Raw genomic sequence first — 21,758 nt, 5'->3', positions numbered from 1 at the left:
CAGTGGACTATGATTAGTGCTGGGTGGAAATGGGATCAATATTTACCCGCTGGTGTGGGTCTACACAGGCTGTCTCCTTATCTAAGTGATTGCCCACAAGGATTGCCTGTCACTGTTTGAATCATCTATTGTGCTAGAAGCCAAACAAAACCATTAAAGTTTGTGAAGAGGACTGGACAGAGATGTGCGACTGCTGAAAGCAACCATTAAAACGTTTTATTTAAGTGTGCAGCAAATAGGCACCTATCAATAATATCAGTGATATTGCTAACATAATAAAAAGGTAAAAATACAAAGGTAGGTTATTTGGTAACACATTTTTATACACATGTAGAAAAAAAATATTCAAAATAAATCCAATTCACTTTTAAATATCAAAAGTATTTTATAAATATATTTATCTTAATATATATATATCTTTTTTTGGCCATTTTTTAATCAGTTTGGCAGTAGTTATTTTCATGTGTGTAGCGATTCATTTCTTAAATAACCATGGAAGACACATCATGGCCATATTCCAAAAAATGTATGCACCTCTTAGTGGACATAAATGTTGTTTTTCCAATTTCCATCAAAAGGTGCATTAATTAAACTCTTCACTCTCAAAAGAAAATGACTACAAAATTGTACCTTTTAAGGTACAATCCGTCACTGAGGTGGTACTCTTAAGGGTATTTTTGTGTCTCTAAGTAGAGAAACACAATGGTATAATTTTACCTTTGCTTATAAAGACCAAATGTGTACCTTTAAAGGTACAGTAATACATTTTATTGCCCAAGGAACAAAACTATAAATTGTAAAACTGTAAATTGCAAAACTGGGATTGCTGCATTGACAATCTAAGAGTTGAACACTGTGTAAAGTCTACACCAGCACATCCCAGACTTTCAACAAATTTAAGATCTGAATTCAGGACCACTTCATTCAGTGCCACTTCATGTGTTAAAATGATTCTTCATGCTCCCTTCCAACCAATCTTTCAGTTTGAGCCTGATGAATCTTGACATTGTCAAGTCACCTTCATTTATAAAGTGCTTTTTACAACACAAAGCAGCTTTTACAGTGATAAAAGGAAATTATATATACACATTTCCTTTTATCACTGTTAAGCTATATGTATATAAATAAATAAATAAATGTATAAATGTATGTATGTATATATATATATATATTTTTTTATGATTAATTTCTGTTGTAAAAACTGATTAGTTATTTCATTTGGTGTTATTTAAACAATATCAATCAATCAATCACCTTTATTTATTTAGCACTTTTATAAGGATGATTGTTTTTAAAGCAGCTTCACATTGTTAAACAGGACAATATTGCAACAAAATTTGATTTGGCTGTACAGTCGTTTTTTTGGAAAAAACAGTGATGTTATCAGCTTATTTTAATTGATCATAAAGTGACAATGTTGACAGATCAGTATTATAGTTTATGGAATTAAATAGACCTAATAAATTAATTTAATTTGTATATTTTTGTTTAATAGCTTAGATCATAATTTTAGTGTCCCCAACTGAGCAAGCCAAGCCAAAGGCGACGGTGGCAAGGAACCAAAACTCCACCAGGGCGATACAATCTGCAATCAAAACAGAAAACCCCCAATGCATTCCAGATCCCATCCTCAAGGCAACATTACCTGGTGGCCCGAGAATGTGAACTATGAAATAGGTTTGAAACAGTTTTGAAACAGTTTTGAAAAAGTTCCGATAAGTTCCGATAAGTAATGAGGTGCCAAACCATGAAGGCCTTTGTAAGTCAGCATGAGAATTTTAAAATCAATCTGAAACCTGACAGGAAGTCAGTGCAGATATTCTAAAACTGGAGTGATGTGATTGCTCGTCCTTGTCCTTGAATTCTTGCAGCCTGTATGTAATAATTTTGCACTGAGTGTAATTTGTTTAAGGTAGTTTTGGAGACCCCAGTCAGAAGAGCACTGCAATAATCAATGCAGCAAAATACAAAAGTATGAATCAACTTTTCCGCAACAGAAACAGATAACATAGGCTGTAGTTTTGCAGTGTTTCTTCGGTGAAACAAATCATTTTTACTGTGTTTTCCACATGTGGGTCAATTTATACATTTTTGTCAAATATCACCCCCAAATATTTTTATTCAGCTTGAAACTCCACAGCAGAGCCATTCTTAGAGACATTTTTAGAGCAGAATGTAATAATGAAAAATGCATCTTAAGACCGAGGGATCGTAAAAGCTGACCAAGAGGATAAGATGTATGCTAAAAAGAAGGGGGCTCAAAATTTAACCCTGTGGTACGCCAAATTGAACTCAACCAACTTTAGACTGATGTCTATCAAGGGAGATAAACTGCCACCGATCTGAGTGATAAGATTTAAACCAGTTTAATACAGTGTCTGTAACCTCAAAGATAGTTTTCAGTTACTATCAGTTGAGTGAGTAAAACAGTTATCCACACTGTCGAACACTGCACTAAGATCGAGAAGGATCAATATTTAAAGACAGCCAGAATCTGCAACAATCAGTAAGTCATTAGTAACCCAACTACATGCTCAAGAATTTTAGCGAGAAATTGGAAGATTAGAAATGGGATGAAAATTGTTGAGGTTATCCAAATCTGCACTATTTTTTTTATGTTTTTGCAGCAATTTTAAATTCTGCTGCCACAACACCTGTACTCAGGGAATCAGGTTTTTTATACAAAAAAATTTATATAAATTGTATAATAAAATAATAAAATATAATATCAATTGATAATGCGCTATGTGTATGTCATATAAAGAGATGTGTTTTTAGTTTAGATTTAAACTAACAGAGTGTGTCTGCTTCCCGAACAATGCTAGGAAGACTGTTCCAAAGTTAAGGTGCTAAACTGGAAAAGGATCGACCGCCTGCAGAGGTATTATCCACTGGAGTTTTGAGACAGCAGACGTGATAGAGTATAAAATGTTAATGGCTCGCTCAAGTACTGGGGAACTAAACCATTTAGAGCTTTGCAAGTAATTAGCAAAATTTTAAAACGTATATAATGTTTAATAGGGAACCAGTGCAGTGTTTATAGAACCGGGCTAATATGGCCATGATGTGTATTCCTACATGGTTATTCAAGAAATCAAAAGATACACACTCCATCAATTGGGGTTAGAAGATTTTTTTCCCAGACATATACTAGAAATATAATAATCACTGCAGTAATAATCCAATCATTTGCCTATTTAAATCCAAACAGCGACTTCTTTTTTGGCTTGGCAGTGTCATTTTTTCAAACTTATAAAGTGACAAACTTCCATGACTCTTTTTTGTGCACCCTACACTACACTTGTTAGTGAAGATGGAAAATCCATTTCCACTTAGCCTCAATATCACTTTTGCCCGCTCGAAGACCATTTTGGGCTATTTTATCATCTTGCCAAAAATCTGGTAAATGCAGTGATCAATCTCAGATAATGGCAGGTGTTGAGAAAGGAGTTGAGCAATTGCCTTTGTTTTGTAACTCTTCCTCTGTCAGTCAGGACATTATTTCTCATTAAGGGGAACCAGATCAAAAATCTCTATGTTGCTGACATTTAAATTAGTGATTTGTGGAGACATTTGTGGTTTCCCTTGTGTGCATCCTATATCTTGTTGCCTGAGGTTGCACACATCAAATATTAACCGCTGTGTTTTGTACTTGCGCTGAAGCCACAACAAATGGTGTCCCTTAGGCTGAAAATGTCAGAGAAACCTTTACAGGCTCTTATTTAGCTCCTCCTGGGAACTGAATGTAATGGCAGCATTTGGCCTCTTCATCTCATGATTTTCTGGTGTCAAATTCCCCTGCTGTCCATTTCAAGACCATACCTTTTACAGCCAGCTGACTGTTTCATCCAGAAGCTTTTCATCTCTTGAACTTTTGCTCTCCGGCGTCACGACAGGATTTAGGAATGGTCAATAGATCTTGGATGCCCCCCATCCTTCCTTTCAAAGAAAATAGTCCTGTGTCAAGTATAATGAGAAGGAATAAATTACCAGCTATAATTGTAATGCCATGCTATTTTGTGATTACGTTACTTTTGACCACTATAATGGCTGGTGGTCATGGTGGTGAAATGATGATTAATTTAACCACCAGGCCAGCCACTATAATAACCTTCTAATATATCACCATACATTTATAAAACGAAATATTATATTACAATATATTTTTTAAACAGTCATTCAATTTCTTGCATAGCCTACCTCCATCCAGACTGAGATTAGGCTACTCTGCATTCGTTCACACTGTTCACACAACGTCCGGCGCATGACGACAAGGCTTTCTAAAATGAGTTGGTCAAGAAGTCAAACTCAAACAAAAACACGGAAGGCGTTCACTGCGCTGGCTTTCAAACATATAGCAGCACAACACGAAATCATATTGTTTATAATCACACTCACAATAAAGGCATAATGTAGACAATAAGGCTTAAGACTAAAATGGCAATAGTTTTCAGTCATACCACACGGCAGCTTATACTCACTATTCTGGAATGATGGTCAACTATAGATGCGATTTTCGATGTGTTTAAAATACACAATCTGCTTCAAATGATTATTGATTTATGTAAATATGTAGCCTACTACTTTAACGAGAAGACAATACAATGAATTGTTGTGGGGAAAAAACTAATAAAACACCTGCCACAGCAGAAATTCGTCTCTCATCTGCCATTTTTAACGGTTATGCCATGCACATCTCGGGAACTTGTGTATCAAAATTATTTCCGAACTTCCCAGTGGTAGGCCCTAACCACGACATCAGAGGGCGTTCATGTGCAATTTTTACCTGAAAACGTATTCACGATAATTCCGATAGCACGTGAAGGCAGCATAAGTCTCAATCCCGTGTCTATAGCGCCATCATTTGTATTGGAAGGCTAGTGTAAAACACTTTATCCTGCTATGAAACTTATTTTCTTACATTGGCCTGCATTCTGTTTCACAAACATATTTCTATTCAGATTTACTAAACTGATCTCTATAATTACCTATGATATCTTAAAGTCAAACTATTACTGCATGGCCTAAAATGGAGACCTACAGGCTTATTCTAAAAACAGCTGTTGCACATTGGTTTTGAAGTGATCGATGAACATCATTGAAATCATTATTATAAAAATGAAAATGTGTAAATTATCACTCCAGCTTGACAATAATATTAATACCTTGTAAAGGGCATTTCAAGACTTTACTGAAAAAGACATGAGTTTGTGCATGAAGTCCTATAAATAATATATTTATTAAAACCTTTTTAGAACAAATAATTTAAAGTTGGGAAACACATCTCTGGACTCATTAAAACAATTGTACAATGCATAATATGCTATCAGTCTGTGTTCTAGTTTGATTTCTCAGCTCCATCGTTTGTGCTGTCTTTGTTGATGGGGAAATTCAGGGATGTTCTGAAGCGGATAGGAATGACACGCTCCTCTGAGGACTCATCTGTGGATTCTGGTGACTCAATATGCAGAAGTCCATCTTCTCCAAGTGAGCAGGTCAATGAGGTTGGATCCAGGTGATCAGGAAGCTGCACAGCTTGAACAAATCCTTGTGGATGGGCTTCTGCAACAGGAGTGGTGCTGGTAGATGATGAGGGAGTGTCTTTCTCGGCCTGCTTGCTGGCCATCACCTCCAGTCTCCTCCCAGATACTGTCACAGTGACGTCTTCAGGAGAGAAGCCTTGAGTGTCCAGAGTGAGAGACACGTCTCGCCGTTTGTTCTGCTCTGTGTTGATGCTGAAGAGCCTGGAGAAGGCAGAGGACCTCTGACCGTTTAGACTTTGGAAGAGCTCTTCACTGAGTTCATTCAGTAAGCTGTCTCTGATCTCATTCCTCAGGTTCTGCTTTATGTGGGCTCTACGTTGGAGGAAATCCTCACGGAAGCTGGAAAGAGCCATACTGCTCCTGGGCCACAAAAAGTGGGAGTTTGCAAAGAAAGGGTCGTCCATGAAGAGATTCTCGGCAGAAGACATTTCTCTCGTCTGTTTATCTGGAAGGTGTTGTCTTGAGTGCTCTCAGTAGAATGATCTGCTTGCTTTAGGTCCCTCCAGTTTATATAGTTCTCCAACAGGCGTATAGAACCTCCCACCGCTGGTCTTTTTACACCATTGAGGTCATGAATAAGAATTGAAAGCTACAAGTAAACAGAACATTCGAGATGCTCAGAAGGCTATAATAAGTTTGCAGTTGTGATATGATTTACGGGTTGGTGTCACTTTTACTGCCTCACAGCCTTCATTGGTTCTGCGGACCAAGTTGGGGTTGCCCAATAACTCCTTAGTCATGCACAGAGAGTGACGTCACATGCTAATTTTACACTCTCTCTGTGTGTGTGTGTGTGTGTGTGTGTGTGTGTGTGTGTGTGTGTGTGTGTGTGTGTGTGTGTGTGTGTGTGTGTGTGTGTGTGTGTGTGTGTGTGTGTGTTCTCTCCTTACCTTCATCAGACGCTGTTTACCGTATGCAAGGACTATGGTGCCTACAGTCATGATGTATTTTCCCAAATATTTATAATCAATAGGCCTACAAGAAATTGATAAAAAGTAATATATATATAAGGACATCATATAAGAAATAATAATAAAACTTCAAAACACAGTTTACAAAAAAAAAAAAAAAAAGATACTGTTGCTGAAATAAGTAACATTCTGCCCCTTTTTCTCTCTTTCTACTGTGCTTCAATAAAATTTGATTTATGTTAACCAATTCATTTTACTCATAGGGATGTTGTTGGATTTAGGAAATGTAGGCAAAACCTATTATTTTTCATAAATACAAAGAAGGACTTTACTTGCTGGGTGCAAAGATCAAACCCTGTATGTTTTAGGCCCTCTTCATTCATATTTTTTTTTTTTTAAATGTGACTGTCTATTTTTTCAACGGCCTTATAATAATTTTGAATATCAGTAATATAGTATTTAAAAAGGAACGTAGTAAAGATGGCACATGCTTTTTGGTTCCTCTAAAAATAATAATTTTGTCTAATACTAATGTCAAAGAGTTTATGACACAATTACAAAAATAATGGGCCTTGTTTGTCTTCTCCATATATGAGCCAAGTGTCCCCCTCACATTCCCCACCAATGAGGAGTTTCCCTGTGAGCTAATACAAAAAGTATTCCGCTGAGCACAGGACAGAAGCCTCCTAAACATCTAGAAGGAAGTGAAGACAGTTTTGCCATGACCATGCATCTATAGATAACACAGAGATATATTTAGGCAACTTATGACACAGTTTAGACTTATGACACACTTACTTGAAACCTCAGGCAACATAAAATACCATTTACTTTCAATCAAATTAATCATATGTTAATATGGTTAAACAAGTTTGATTTTCTAAATCATAATTTACATTTATATATACACACACACGGGTCCTTCTCAAAAAATTAGCATATTGTGATAAAGTTCATTATTTTCCATAATGTAATGATAAAAATTAAACTTCCATATATTTTAGATTCATTGCACACCAAGTGAAATATTTCAGATCTTATATTGTATATATATACTGGAAAAAATGAAGAGACCACTTAACATAGATTTCTCAATGTTAAGTGGTCTCTTTTTTTTCCCAGAGCTTTATATAAAACAGGCCAACTGTTAAAATATAATCTGGAACATATAGGCTGTATTGGTACTTTGTTTTTTACTTTCTTTACTTGACCACATTGTTCTCTCTTACAATATTTATCATTATTTATATGTTACACTAAAAAGTACCCCTTTTAAACTAAATATTTCAATATATCAAATCCAGGCTTTTTCACTGTGAATAATGTGGTACGATGTTTGCTAGTTTTGGTATTAACCTTCAACCCCAAAATGTTCAAACTTGAATAATTTTGAATGATTGGCACAAAGAATGTTTTAAAATAAAAATGTTTATTTAAAACATGTTGTTTAGTAAAATTATTTTTTATTTTTTATTTTGCTAGGCTGTAACTGTGGTTGTAGGAATAATCATTAAAAAAATTAACTATTGGAAACTCATATTTGTTGACTATTACTGTGAATTTTGGGAAGATGCATTCTTCATGTTGGTGCCGTTTATGGAGTTTTGAGATGGAATAAACTAGTAACTAGTTCACTAATAATCATTTTAAGTTACATTTCAATACAGTTTAAATAAATAAAAATAATAATAATCTGTCCCGTACAAACGTGTATGCTTACTATTTTACTTTTAGAACAGTAAGTGTCTTTTGTGAAAATACAGGACGTAACCCCATTGAAAAAACTACTGATTGGTAAGTTGCCAAACAAACGTTAGGTGGCGCTGTTAGCTTAGCATGTGAGCATTACCACACTTCAAGTCTGCTCACTTCTGACTGCTGTTCAGCTGTCGGCCTGTAGTGGGCGTTTGAGATCGTCTTGCTATATTTCTTGCATATACTCCAGAAATCACTGTACATTTTCTTTTTTTTAAAGGGGGGGGGGGGGGGGGGATAATGTTATGGACACATTCATGATTACATATGCATACATGTTTGAGTAAAATGAATAATTTTAACAAGTCCTCACATGAAGTTTGGTATGATATACAGAACTAATCAGCTGAATACACATGATAACGCATAAACAAACCACCTTTACATGCAATCAAACACATCAAAATGCACACTGTAAATATCAGCGCTATAAACTCAAAACATTCAGACCAATCAGACAAAGATCATATATGAGCCTTCCACCAGCAATGCAAAAACTTTGCTTTTAGCATGTCCCAGCAGGGAAGGTTTTTCCCTCTGTTCACATCAGAGCGAGAAAGGAAATCTATTAGTCTGACAGCTCCCCCAAAAAGCCTGGCCACAGCTTCTCCCCTGAGACTTTCCAACTGACGGCTTGCAGGAGGAGGGAGTGTAGTGATGGGGAAGAGAAAAGGAGAGAGATAGACCAAAGCGGAAGTGGCAGCGGGTGGGGGAAGAAGGGGTGGTGTATTAGACTGTAATTAGCTTTGAAGATTAGCTTTTGAATTAACTTTTTCCCCTGAACATGTTCAGATTATAGACACCGAATTGAAACAAGACAGCAAGTGTTCCATCTTGACAGTCACTGTATAATGGTGCAGAGACGGGGCAATGAACTAATGCTGCTCATTGTAAGGCAAGGTCAGAACTGTGGAGTTAGTGCTTAACCTTCAAGGCCTACGAGCAAGGGCTTACCCATACTAAGAGAGCAGAAAGAGACAAGGGAGAGAGACAGAGAGAGAGGGAAAGTGAAAGAGATTTTTTTGTTGTCATTTTTGCAGCGATAGGTGAAATATGACTGAGGCAGTAACGCTGTCTGTACGTACACATAGGTAAGTCATATGTCACACTGCACTGTAAGTAGTAGCATACAAAGCAGGTAGCATCAACCCACTCTCTCAAAAATACACCACAGGTTGATGGGCAATGGAGGATGATTATGAACAGAGGCGTCACGCTCATGTTGAGCCACAGCAGTGCAGAAAGAAAAGTTGCGATGACAGGGAAATGGGACCTACACAAAATTGTTTTATAAAGTTGAGGAGGAACACTTACAAATGTCCTATCCAATCATTACGAGATAAAGCCTACTATAATATATATAGCCAACTCACCTGGTTCATCTGCAGTTTCCTGCATCCCACCACCACCCCGTCTCCTCACACTTGTTACTATCCTAATACAGGGGGAGTGCTCTGGGTTTGGGTCAAAATTCCGAACTCGGAGCTCTCCCCGCAGACAGCACGCCAAATATGCATACATTTATTATATCTGATGATTTGGAAGTGTGAACTCGTGAATGAAGGTTCCAAAAAGGGGCTTTTGAATCAAGGCCATTAAATATTTCCTCAAGGAACCTTTCAGTGAATAGTTCTTAAAAGAACCACGTTTCCTTAGGGTGAAGGACATATTTATAATCTGAAGAACCTATGAATATATATATATATATATATATATATATATATATATATATATATATATATATATATATATATATATATATATATATATATATATATATATATGGATGTTAAAGTTTTTTCACAGAACCATAGATGATAAAGAACCTTTACATCAGTCTTGAACCTTGAACTCTCATGAAGTCTTGAAGTCTTGAACTCTCTCATGTCATCTGAAAGATTTTTTTTAATTTAAATGTCAAACAAAATTAGCTATTTAGCTAAATGTCCAAGCTCCTTTTTTCCATACAATGAAAGACAATAAAATTGTATTTTTAATTTTGGATTAAATATGGTTAGGGTTAGTCTGTATATTTAGATTAATATAAAAAAAATAACAGAAACCCATTTTGATAAAATGTATGTGTGGGTTTTGCCTACATTGCCTAAATCCAACAACATCCCTATGCTTAAAATGACTTGGTTAACATAAATCAAGTTTTACTGAAGCACAGTAGAAAGAGAGAAAGAGGGGCAGAATGTTATTTATTTCAGCAACAGTATCTTTTTTTTTTTTGCAAACTGTGTTTTGAAGTTTTAAGCAGCACAAACAGAGACGTTTTTTAAATAAGACAGGAAGTGAGAGGGATGAAGGCGGGAGCAATAGGTTTGAGAGTGAGGGCAAGCATGAGTTCTGAGATGAGACTGTGGTGACTGCCATTCTCACACATTTCACTTCCTCTCGTGGCCAGCCTTGTCACGCAAACCTCACTCCCGGCTCATGAGATAAGACAGCCAGCTCTTTCATGAAGACCTTCTCAGTTTTTCAGCTGTATGTTGTGTGAACCAGTTCTGATCAGAAACAGCTGCATAATTCATCCTTTATCTATACTTAAACCTTTTGGCCTACATTTCATTTTGTCCTACCTTATCATTTTCACAGCATGTTTTCATTTTTCCTGCCTTTTTTGGTCTTTCTTTGAATCTTACTCATAATCGCAGGTACTGGTGGGGGTGCAACAAGAAAACAAAAAATATTTTTTATTTTAATAGAACTGTACAATTATGTGAATAAAATGTAATAAAAAAATATACATTTTAAATAGAGAGCAAAGGGATTCAAGTTAAAATCCTGACCTGCAAAACATACCTGACATTTTAATCTAAAATTTAGACTTTTAGAAATTGTAGCCTTTTAAAAAACCTCATTCTATCTGATTTATACGTTTGTTGCCTTATGAGGACTTCAATTTAGTTCCCCACGGTGACACGAGTCCCCATGAGTCTGTGTGAACTCAGCTATTCTACCCACTGGGATAGAAAAACCCGTACACACACTCACACAAACACAAACGCACATACAGAGTAACATCTGGTCTGGTGGCTGTATACAGGCCCATTAGCTGAGCGGTATCCAATAAACGAACAGTTGCTCAGATCTCAAGATTTCAAGAATTCCTGCCTTGACCTGAGAACAGCTGCTGTCTAGCATAGATCCTGTACGTCTTAGACTTTTAGATATATAGAAGGCATTCAATACACCAGCCGAGACACACCCCTAGATCGCTGAACAATTGTGTGCATGTAAATGCATAGTATTGAAAGAGTCAAGAGAGGGGGAAAAAGAGAAAGAGATTGAGAGACGAATAGAGCAGAACAGCAGTTCTGGGAGTGTCGAAGTCAAACAGGAGAGTGAAAAGAAGGTTTTATGGTCATTATATATTAACAGTGTTCAAGCTACTTTGAAAGCTTGCCAAGCTTAAAGCTACGTTCATTTAAGCAGTTACAGGCTACAGTCAAGCAACTGAAAAAGTAGTACTGCAAACACAAAGTAGCAACTTAAAAATTATATTTTAACTGTTGATGTTTAGATTTAGCTTTAAATGCAATTTAAAGCTAAATCTGTGTGAAAGAAGACCGATCAGCTGAGTGCATTTGATCACGCTATGCCTATATTGTAAAAACTACCCTGGTATAAAAATAACAGCTCAGCTGCTTTTCCACTATTTTAGGTAGTGCACTTACATCTCACCACTTGTTAGGGACTATAAAAAACTAATATAGCAAAAGTTAATGTCATAATCAAAGGTGCACTGTGTAAATTTTACATCCGCGAGAGGTCGCCACTTCAAAACAAAGGTTTGATGCGCCAAGTTTGAATATAGATCTTGGGACAGGACTATCACATTCATGGATGTGATTATTAACGTTAATATCGAATGAAGCAGAGCAGGAATAAGTGTTGAGGAGCTGAGCAAGGCCGCTGGAGCGATTGTTAATGAGATGAACGCAACACACGGCTCGCGAGCAGTGGGACTTTTATTATGACGGGACACAGTCACCGGCGCCATTTCCGCATTTTTCCGGTCATGAGTATGAGGTAACGTAGCTCTGTTTATCATATTGGATAGAATATGTGTTGTATATTAGATAGAATAAGTGTTGAAAATTATTGTATGACGTTACTCTGTGCGTTTGCTCGGCTGCTGCCAAGACACTTGTACTCTGCACAACAAGAGTAAGAGTAAAGCGATACCACAGTAATGAAGATATGACGCATTTGACAGGCGATTCCCTCACGCGTCCCGGTTGCTTGGTTAAATAGTAATTTTCTCACGATGTACAAATAGTTAGAAACATTTGGATTATTTTAAGAACTCAACTGAACAAAATATATAACACTGGCCTAGTGGTTTTTGGATATTTTACTGAAAAAATGTTACATAGTGCACCTTTAAGCACGTATAATTGCCAACAGACACAATTTGATTCGCACAAAATATCAATTATGGAATAGTGTTATGTTATAGGAACAAAAAATTGCTTTAAAAAAAATGTAAAGTAACTATACTAAAAAGTGAAGATTTCCGTGAAATGAGCCTGTTTGTATTTTCCATATCCCTTAAAGCCAGTCAGAGTTCAGAGGTGCATTCATACCAGCAAATTCTCATGACCTTGAGTATACTGACTTTCTCATCAAAGACTGAAACTTCGATGCCTGCCACTTCCTGTCTCAGTACCTACATCCTGTATTTTCACATCATGACCCTGAGTTACCACACCTAAGTGGGTGGCACATTAACTTTGGTAATGCGCTCTCATGCTGTTTTGTTGATGTTTATCATCAATGCGAGTGTCCCAGATCCTTTCTTGTTATAATTTACTCTTTGCTAACGGAAAGTTCCTCTCTCAATTGAGCTTTAAGAGAAATGTTGACATTTAATTTGTGGCACTATGTGTGTGTACAAATATAATACATACAAGTCATAAAATCATTTAATTACACTCCCAATGAAATCATATCAACCCTTTCCAACAATGTTTTGACCTCTTAGCCATTTTTCATTACTAATAAATGAATGTTTAAATTAATATTTTCATTTTCAAGGTCTATATCTGAGCACATGCGAATGCAAAAAAAAGATTCAGGCAAGCTGAAACAGCTCATTGATGCCAGAAAATCATAGGGATGCAAAAGCATTTGCACCAGCCATTACATCCCTTTGGGTTTAATAGTGAAATCTAGACATATTTAAAAGCCTTTCTAATTGAATGCAAGCCTAAAAATCTACCCATCTAGATCCTGTTTGCATCCCCCCCCCCCCCCTCTCTCTGATCCCCCATACTTCCTGTTGTGCTGGCTAGACTTCATTGGCAGATTTACAACTGTGGGGTCAAAGTTTTACAGCAGCCTCATATAAATCTTGTTCCACCCTCTCCCCATGTGCCCCTCTCTCTTCCTCACAGTCACAGTGCCCAACCCCCAGCACTTTCATGTGTCTCTGTACCTGTGTGTGTGTGTGTGGTACCGAGATAGCAAAGAAAGAGAGCCACACAATACCACTGGTATTTATTACGCTATAGGCTGCTTTAAAATTTCTGTAATGTTCAAGTCTGTAACAACTTCATTTTATTATTCAGGAGGGAAGAGCAAGGGTAATTGCAACACTCAATAAATTTAACATTGGGAATATCTATAACCTACACTAACATTACACCCTCAAATATCCCACATCAGGTATGTGAAAGGTCAAATATAATGTCAAATGTCAAGGTCATGTCAAATGAAATGTCAAATATAATTATTTATTTTAATTTTACAGTTTTATTACACATTTACTAATTAATAAATAACTTTCATCATCTCATGAAGTGGTTTGCGAACCTCACTTTGCCCCCCCCCCCCCCCCAAAAAAAAAGAAAAGAAAAGAAAAACAAGGTTAAAAGGTTTTGAGCAAGTTATGTTTCTCCAGTAATGTTTTCTTTATGGCCATAACTTATTTAGAATAGTTATGTGTTGTTTGTTGTCCTGATTTAGTGAAAATAATCATTAACAGCAGATCAGATTTTTCAGTAGGATCAGGTATACATACATACATATATATACACACACACACACACACACACACACACTGAACAAAATTATAAATGCAACACTTTTTTGCCTCCATTTTTCATGAACTGAAGACTTCTATGTACAAATATATATATATATATATATATATATATATATATATATATATATATATATATATATATATATATATATACACACACACACACACACCCAAAGAACAAGCATAACATTATGACCTATACTCCGCTAGACCCCTGAAGGTGGGCTGTGCTATCTGGCACCAATATGTTAGTAGCAGATCCTTTAAGTTCAGCTCTATTTTCACTTGGTGGCAGGGCACATTATCCTGCTGAAAAGGGCCACAATCACCAGGGTATACCGTTTTCATGAAAGGGTCTACATGGTCTGCAACAATGCTTAAGTAGGTGGCACGTGTCAAAGTAACATCCACATGGATGGCAGGACCCAAGGTTTGCCAGCAGAACATTACCTAAAGCATCGGGCGGAAGTGGCTCAGTGGTTCATGTAGGTTGTCTACAAACCAGAAGATTGGTGATTCAATCCCCAGAGCTGGATGGTGCCTTACCATGGCTGACATCGCTGTCTGTGAATGAATGGGTGAATGTGAGGCACAATGTTCTGATGCTCCTAATAAGTGAAATAATCACTTTGTTACACCGTGTTAAGAGATAATCAGTGTTATTCACTTCACCTGTCAGTGATCATAATGTTCTCTGATCAGTGTATATTTAAACTTTAAATGACAGGAAATATCTGCTAATGTGTCAAAAAGTGTGCGAGGCACATTTTCAAAGCTTTACTTATTCAGCATAAAAAACCAAAAGGTGTTACTGTTACACCTCCATTAAAATATTTTTTTGACACAGGCTTATAGTGCTCGATTGTTGTTGTGTCAGACATGAACACTATGCAGAACAAAATGTCACACTCAGCTTTATGTCTTGCATCACCCCTCCTCCCAATCTACAGCCATATTTCACTAACCCACTTTAAATCTCCTTTTGCCTTCCCAGTTACTCTGTTACAAAGCAGTCGGTATAGGAGGCTAAGCTGCAAACCCCCTCTTTTTTTCATGTCAAGCCCACATGCGCTCACTGAGCACAAATCTAAAGCAGATGCAGCGTGATCCCTCACATATGCACGCTGACACACAGACTCACACCGCATGTAGGATCGATAAAGTGTATTGATTATGCCTGGTGCTGACAGGCCCTGCTGCAACTCTGCCTGCCCTGATCAATTCAGTGCTGCACAGGGATGGCTTGAGGTTAATTATATTTATTGAAGCGAACGACTTAAGGGTGTGTGTTTTGGTGTGTGTTTTTGAAACTCATAGGCTTAGGCAACACAATATCAGTTTGAATGGGAGGTCGGGTTTATTTGAGTTATTTCGTATGTATCTTTGAGTCTAACGGGTGTATGAGCACAGGAATTTCAGAGCAGGATGTATTTGAGTATACTTGTCTAGGACTGAGCTTATTGTCTGTTTCCATTGCATTGAGCTACATTATAGTAAAAAAGGCTCTTTCCATCCTATTTTCAGCAGAAAAAAAACATGTTTTGATGTTCATTTTCACATGCAGTTGTGCTGCAGTAGTAGGCCTATGTCATGCGCAGTGCTAGGGACTAACTAGTTTCATGTAACAGCATTACTAAATGTAATTGAAAAATAAATGTAACTGCAATCTGCAATAAACGTAGCCAATAATAAGTGTACCTGTTATAAATGTAACTCTTTACTGAGAAAAAATATACATCTGAATATTTTCTGTAAAAAGCTAGGATATGTTAAATATTATTAATTTGGTGCTTTTGCCTGTTTTTGATGTACACAATGTATCCTGCCATTTAAAGGCTATTCTGATGCTTTTGATTAGTTATCTTGTTTGAATTTGCAGAGCATCATGTCTGCTAATTACATCAATACACATTGCCAATTAAAGCTTTAGGCTACAACCTGGCTGAGAGTTGCATCATGGCGATTAATAAAATGTGTTCCAGTGGTGGAAATTTTTTAATAATTTCATCCAGAAATCAATGACGCAAAGGACAGGTCAGTGCAAAGTATGTTTGCGAACTATCAAAATGCTATTGACTTCGAAGGTTTAAATGTCGAACCTGAGGATTTCCTATGATGAGTGATAACCCTTAAGCGCCACCTAGTGGACAAATCAAGGGGGTAATCTAGCGCTCGGAAAGCGTTCCACCCATAGGGGCAGCCATTGCTAACCAAGCCATCACCTGCTGTTAGCATCCCATTGACTCCCATTCATTTTTGAGTCACTTTGACAGTGAATAACTTTACATCTGAGACGTTTAAAGACTCCATTTGTCCATTGTTTATTTCTAAAGAAACACGACAATGCATAAAAGGCTCCATTACCTTGTATCTTACACTATCGCCCCGCAGAAGCTGTTTTTGTAAAAATAGACTAACGATTGCGTCATAACCAACGCGACTCTGTCGCACAGTTGAGAAATTACCGTATAGACCTGAGGAGACGCTCGCACGCAATCTTTTACTGTCTATGAGACAGTCGGGGGGACGTGGAGACATAAAGTCTGATAAAGTCAAGGGGGAAGAATGGGGAGAAGCCCATAGTGAGCCAAAAGCAACGGGAGAAAATATTTAAACAACGTGATTCAGATTTCACTTTCCATAACTGCTAGAAGACCTACAGCTGTCAGACAGGAGGCTCACGTCACATCTTCGTCGTCAAGCTCAGTCTGAGCCTGCGCAGTTCGCTCAGCCATCAGGAAGTGAGTGCTCCTTTACTGACATCACTTAACGCCGTAGAAGGCAATGGGATCGCTCCGTCCATTTCTTTTACTGTCTATGGGACAAATCCCTCTATTAATTTGTCCCGTTGACTAGCAAAATAGAGAAACGATTAGTCACCGAGTCTAAACGAATTTTCAGGGGAATATAACTTTAAAGTTGGTTTCCTATTATGATTTTTACTTTTAATGCAGTGTGTAATATAACCCTTTGTGAATGCAAACATTATGCAAAGTTGTGAAGTCGAAAGTGCTTACAAAATAAATTTTTTTTTTGTTCGAATCTTACTGCGTGACAGTTCTACATCACTATGCCGCCATGACGTGCTATCGGAAATGTGATATTCCCCACTTCTGAAGTCGTAACAAGCTTATCACATTCAATTTTTAAATGGGAGGGCGTTCTTGTGCAATTTTTACATAGGAAACTCGTATTTACCATAATTCCGATAGCACGTGAAGGCAGCAATATTTGCATAATAGCCTACCCGTCCAATGTTGTAGCCTACAGCTGTCTGCCCACGAACAATGTAGGATTCGCAAAACGCTTGCTCTTGAAAGGTGGGTCTTCATTACCCAGTGTATCGGACCAGCTTGCTCCTCAGAACCACACCTGTAAGTATGATTCATTATTTATGTATATTTTTCTATTCAGTGTTCAAAATACGTAGTTGTGTTTTATTGAGTAAAGTTTCTGGCTAACTCACGTTATTGCTGTCTTACTGAAATACTTATGCTAATCAGCTGTTGGACACTATTTCGCTTGCATATGATACGCACTTTATGGCGTATTGTACATACGAACCACCCACCAACCTAATCCTACTCAAGAGCGTGTCATATACATGTCATAAAGTGCGCAGGCCTATCATATGCACGCCAAAAATGAGTTTTGGCCTATACATTACACACTCGTACTATTTATACGCATTTACATGTGATAATGATAATTTACATGGTATTAATGCAAATTGTCTGACTCTGTTATTCATACTACTTTCAGTAAAGATAAAGGATTGAGAAACACTTGTTTTGCAAACTAGTGTTACATCAGTCATTCACGTTAGTGCTAAATTTTAGTAGCCAAAATGTCACACAAAAAAATTGTTGGATGTATTATGAAAGTATTTCGGTGTCAAATACACTCCATCAGGATTTGTACAAGTTTCGGAAAGTTTTTTCCAGTAGGCTATGGCCCTTTATGACATCATAAAGGACAGAATTTCGTATTAGTGCACTTCTCCCGAATAAGCACATATGCACATCAACCAGAGTGAGAGCAAGAGCGCCAACAACAAGCTTTGTTCGGGATACAGGAGTCGTCAACAATGCTATCATTATGTTTTTAGACCACAAAATCAACAATGTCACTTCATTCCTATACAAGTTGGGCTGTAGTCTGCAAGAATTGGTACAGCATATCAGTCTTTTAGAAATATGATAAAACTAAAAACTCTTCAGACATATGAAGGATGAAATACAGCTCTATAGGTAGGCTACTCAAGATTAACATGAGATTGGCAGAAAATGTGTTATGCCCCCCTTTAATGCTGATGGTGAGGATATACAGCTGCAACATCTCATGTGTACCCCATGAGTAGCGTATCACTGAGAAACGTCCTGCTCAAGTGGTCCTTGGAGGTTCAGAGTCTTCCAATATTTCATCATCAGACGCGCGTTCGGATTGATATGGTAAAATGTACGCTGTCCTTACTGTCTTTACAGTGTGTGCAATCACTGAGGACTGAGGAAGCCTTCAGAGCTAAAGTTTATGGTAGTTGGCGTTTGTTTCCGGCTTGCACTGTAAGTGTTAGATCAATCACAACAGACTGGGCCATGTGAATTCAGAGCAGAGTAGAAAAAGAAGGATTTAGAGAAACCTTGACCTTTGATGCATGTAAACCTTTTGTTGGAGACCTCCAAAACAAAATTAGTATCCTAAAAAATAGAATAATTGGGCACTTAAAAAAAAAAAAACTATATCATGCATGTTATGACAGCTACACTGTAGGGCACACTAATGTGGTAAAAAGAATAGTACACTCTAAAAAATGCTGGGTTGTTTTAACCCAATGTTGGGTCAAATATGGACTAACCCAGCAATTGGGTTATTTTAACCCAGCAATTGGGTTGTTTTAATCCTGCGGTTGGGTTAAATATTTGCTTAAGACAGCCCAATCGCTGGGTTAAAACAACCCAACTGCTGGGTTAGTCCATATTTGACCCAACATTGGGTTGTTTTTTATTCAGAATTTTTTAGAGTGTAGCTATGCAGAATTTTATCCTTTTTTATCTCAGTGGGAAGAAAACATCATGTTTTTTACTACAGTGTAATGAGCTAGAATTTTCTCTTAAATATAATGATCTCTGTTTTTAGAGCTTAACCCTGCGTAATTTAAATATTTAAAAATGATTAACAGTTGAAAACATTTGTTTGACATTTAGAAAAGTAATCAAAATAATTAAATGTAATCAGTTACATTACTTTAGGCTAATTAAAGGTTACACTGCTTTTTTCATTTTAAATAGGGTAACTTTATAATCTGACGTTCATATTATGGTCATTTCTGCATGCTGTGGTTAAAAGGTGCAACACATAGGATAACACATTCTGCTCTTGAGATTGGCAGGAGTTTTAGATTTTTTTTTTTAATTTATAATTTTAAAAGAATGCATTAAATTGATCAAAAGTGACTATAAAGACATTTAATGTTTAATGTTACAAACAATTTTTGTTTCAAATAAATGCTGTTATTTATTCCTGACAAAAAATGTATCACTGTTTCCACAAAAAATATTAAGCAGCACACCTGTTTTCAACATTGAAAATAATAAGAAATGTTTCTTGAGCAGCAAATCATCATATTAGAATCATTTCTCAAGGATCCTGTGTCACCGAAGACAGGAGAAAAGATGCTGAAGATTCAGCTTTGAAGGAATGAATCTCATTTTAAAATATATTAAAATAAAAAAATATATTAGTAGCAGTTTATTAAATAAACATACAAACAAAGATCATCCAAGCAGGGAAGAAGATGCCATTTGTCCAGACACGCACCAGCTTCACAAACACGCATACAAATACTGACAAAAAAGCATCTGAAACACTAGGATAACAAGAGGTTAAAGGTGTCATGAACTGGCTTGTTTTCTTTTTTTATACTGTGGTCTGAGGTCAACTAACCCGTTTAATCCCAAATTTTTTCCTGCAATGTGAGTACATGCAATTTACTCCTTAGACCTCCCTAACACACAAACGTTGTGCCTTTTTTGATTTTATGTTGGTTAAGTTAGTGAAATATTAGGTTTTATACTCGGTCACAATAGTGACCGGTGGGAAACAGCATAGACAGAATTCATACAAATTCTTCTATTAGACCTATTTACCGGTTTGAAACTTAAAATAACAATAACATATCCAACATATAAGAATGAGATACGATTAAAATTTACTTCAAAACTATTTCTATTGTTCATGATACACAATAAAATAAAATAAAATTGGGGTATGAAAATTGCAACCTATTGAAATAAATACAAAAATCTAGGTAACACGTTCATCTTCACTGAATTAACAACATGTCCGGCTAAAGAGAGGGGAAGAGGTGACCAACAAACCTTGAAAAGATCTAGGCACTTACATGTAGTTATTACTCCTAAATATTAGGAAGAGCAACTTTAAACATTGAAGCACCAATTGGTAAATCCGAAATTGGGAAGTTTATAAGGTATATCTTATAAGGTTAATAAGGTATATCTCATAGATATAGATAGACAGATAGACAGACAGACAGAAGTATAGATAGACAGACTGAGAGAAGTATAGATAGATAAACACACAGACAGACAGACAGAAGTATAGATAGACAGACTGAGAGAAGTATAGACAGAAAGACAGACAGAAGTTTAGATAGATAGACAGAAGTATAGACAGACAGACAGACGTATGGATGGATGGATGGATGGATAGATAGATAGATAGTTTTCAGTTCAATCTGTGAGAGAGTTCATATGAATAACACAGAATGACATAGAGGGGACATATTCTGTGTTATACTACCGGTCACAATTGTGACCGTCTTCATTTATCTGCATCCTGACAACAGAATAAACCATGTATTAATATAATTTCCATATGTATGCATAGATGACCCTTTCATGATGATGTGTGCAAAAAATGATGAGCTATTAAAACTTTTCTGTGCTTTCACATTGTCATTGTGTTAAGATGGCAGTACCAAGAAATAAGTGTGTGTGGTCACATGACCAAACTACACAGCCATGTTAGACCTGCCCAGAACTCATGAAGACATCTTAAATGTGTATTATAAATGAAAATTTGCTTCATAATAGAAGTTGCTTTTTAATACCACACTAAAATATGCGAGGAAAATTTACAGTCACAATTGTGACCGGTGGAGGCTAATGACGTCTGTGTGGTTTTTACGTTCAAAAACATCATAACTAATAAGTAACAGTGTAGTTTTTCTACACTGGCTTGAGGCTGTCTCCTGAACGCTGGGTTTTGATGGGCGTGCCGCACTGGAGACTTGGAAGTAAATGCCCATGGCTAGGATTGGAAAAGATTTGCATATTTAATGAACTTCAGTTCCTGTCATATCTATGTCTCTGTCAGTTCAGTTCACATGAGGGGGAGATTATTAAAGCGGCAACTGCAATGATTCTCTCGATCACAGGGCTCATAAACATCTTTATCAAACAAACACAATTATTT

At 36.7% G+C, this 21,758-nt stretch overlaps 1 protein-coding gene and 1 long non-coding RNA gene across 2 annotated transcripts; both read right to left on the bottom strand.

Moving 5' to 3' along the window:
- Positions 1-3,881: 3,881 nt before the first annotated feature.
- Positions 3,882-4,757, bottom strand: LOC137053364 (uncharacterized). The gene is made up of 3 exons (XR_010899942.1): positions 4,639-4,757; positions 4,201-4,280; positions 3,882-3,957 (listed from the first exon to the last, which is right to left on the bottom strand). It is a non-coding gene; the product is annotated as an uncharacterized lncRNA (long non-coding RNA).
- A 458-nt stretch (positions 4,758-5,215) lies between these two features.
- hspb9 (heat shock protein, alpha-crystallin-related, 9) lies at positions 5,216-6,026 on the bottom strand. The gene has a single exon (XM_067428950.1). The coding sequence runs from the start codon at positions 5,969-5,971 to the stop codon at positions 5,339-5,341; it is 633 nt and encodes a 210-aa protein (XP_067285051.1). The 5' UTR covers positions 5,972-6,026; the 3' UTR covers positions 5,216-5,338.
- Between the last annotated feature and the right edge of the window lie 15,732 nt (positions 6,027-21,758).

This window comes from Pseudorasbora parva, chromosome 2 (genome assembly GCF_024679245.1).
Source record: "Pseudorasbora parva isolate DD20220531a chromosome 2, ASM2467924v1, whole genome shotgun sequence".
Classification (NCBI taxonomy): domain Eukaryota; kingdom Metazoa; phylum Chordata; class Actinopteri; order Cypriniformes; family Gobionidae; genus Pseudorasbora; species Pseudorasbora parva.
This window is presented reverse-complemented; position numbering and strand designations above follow the sequence as displayed.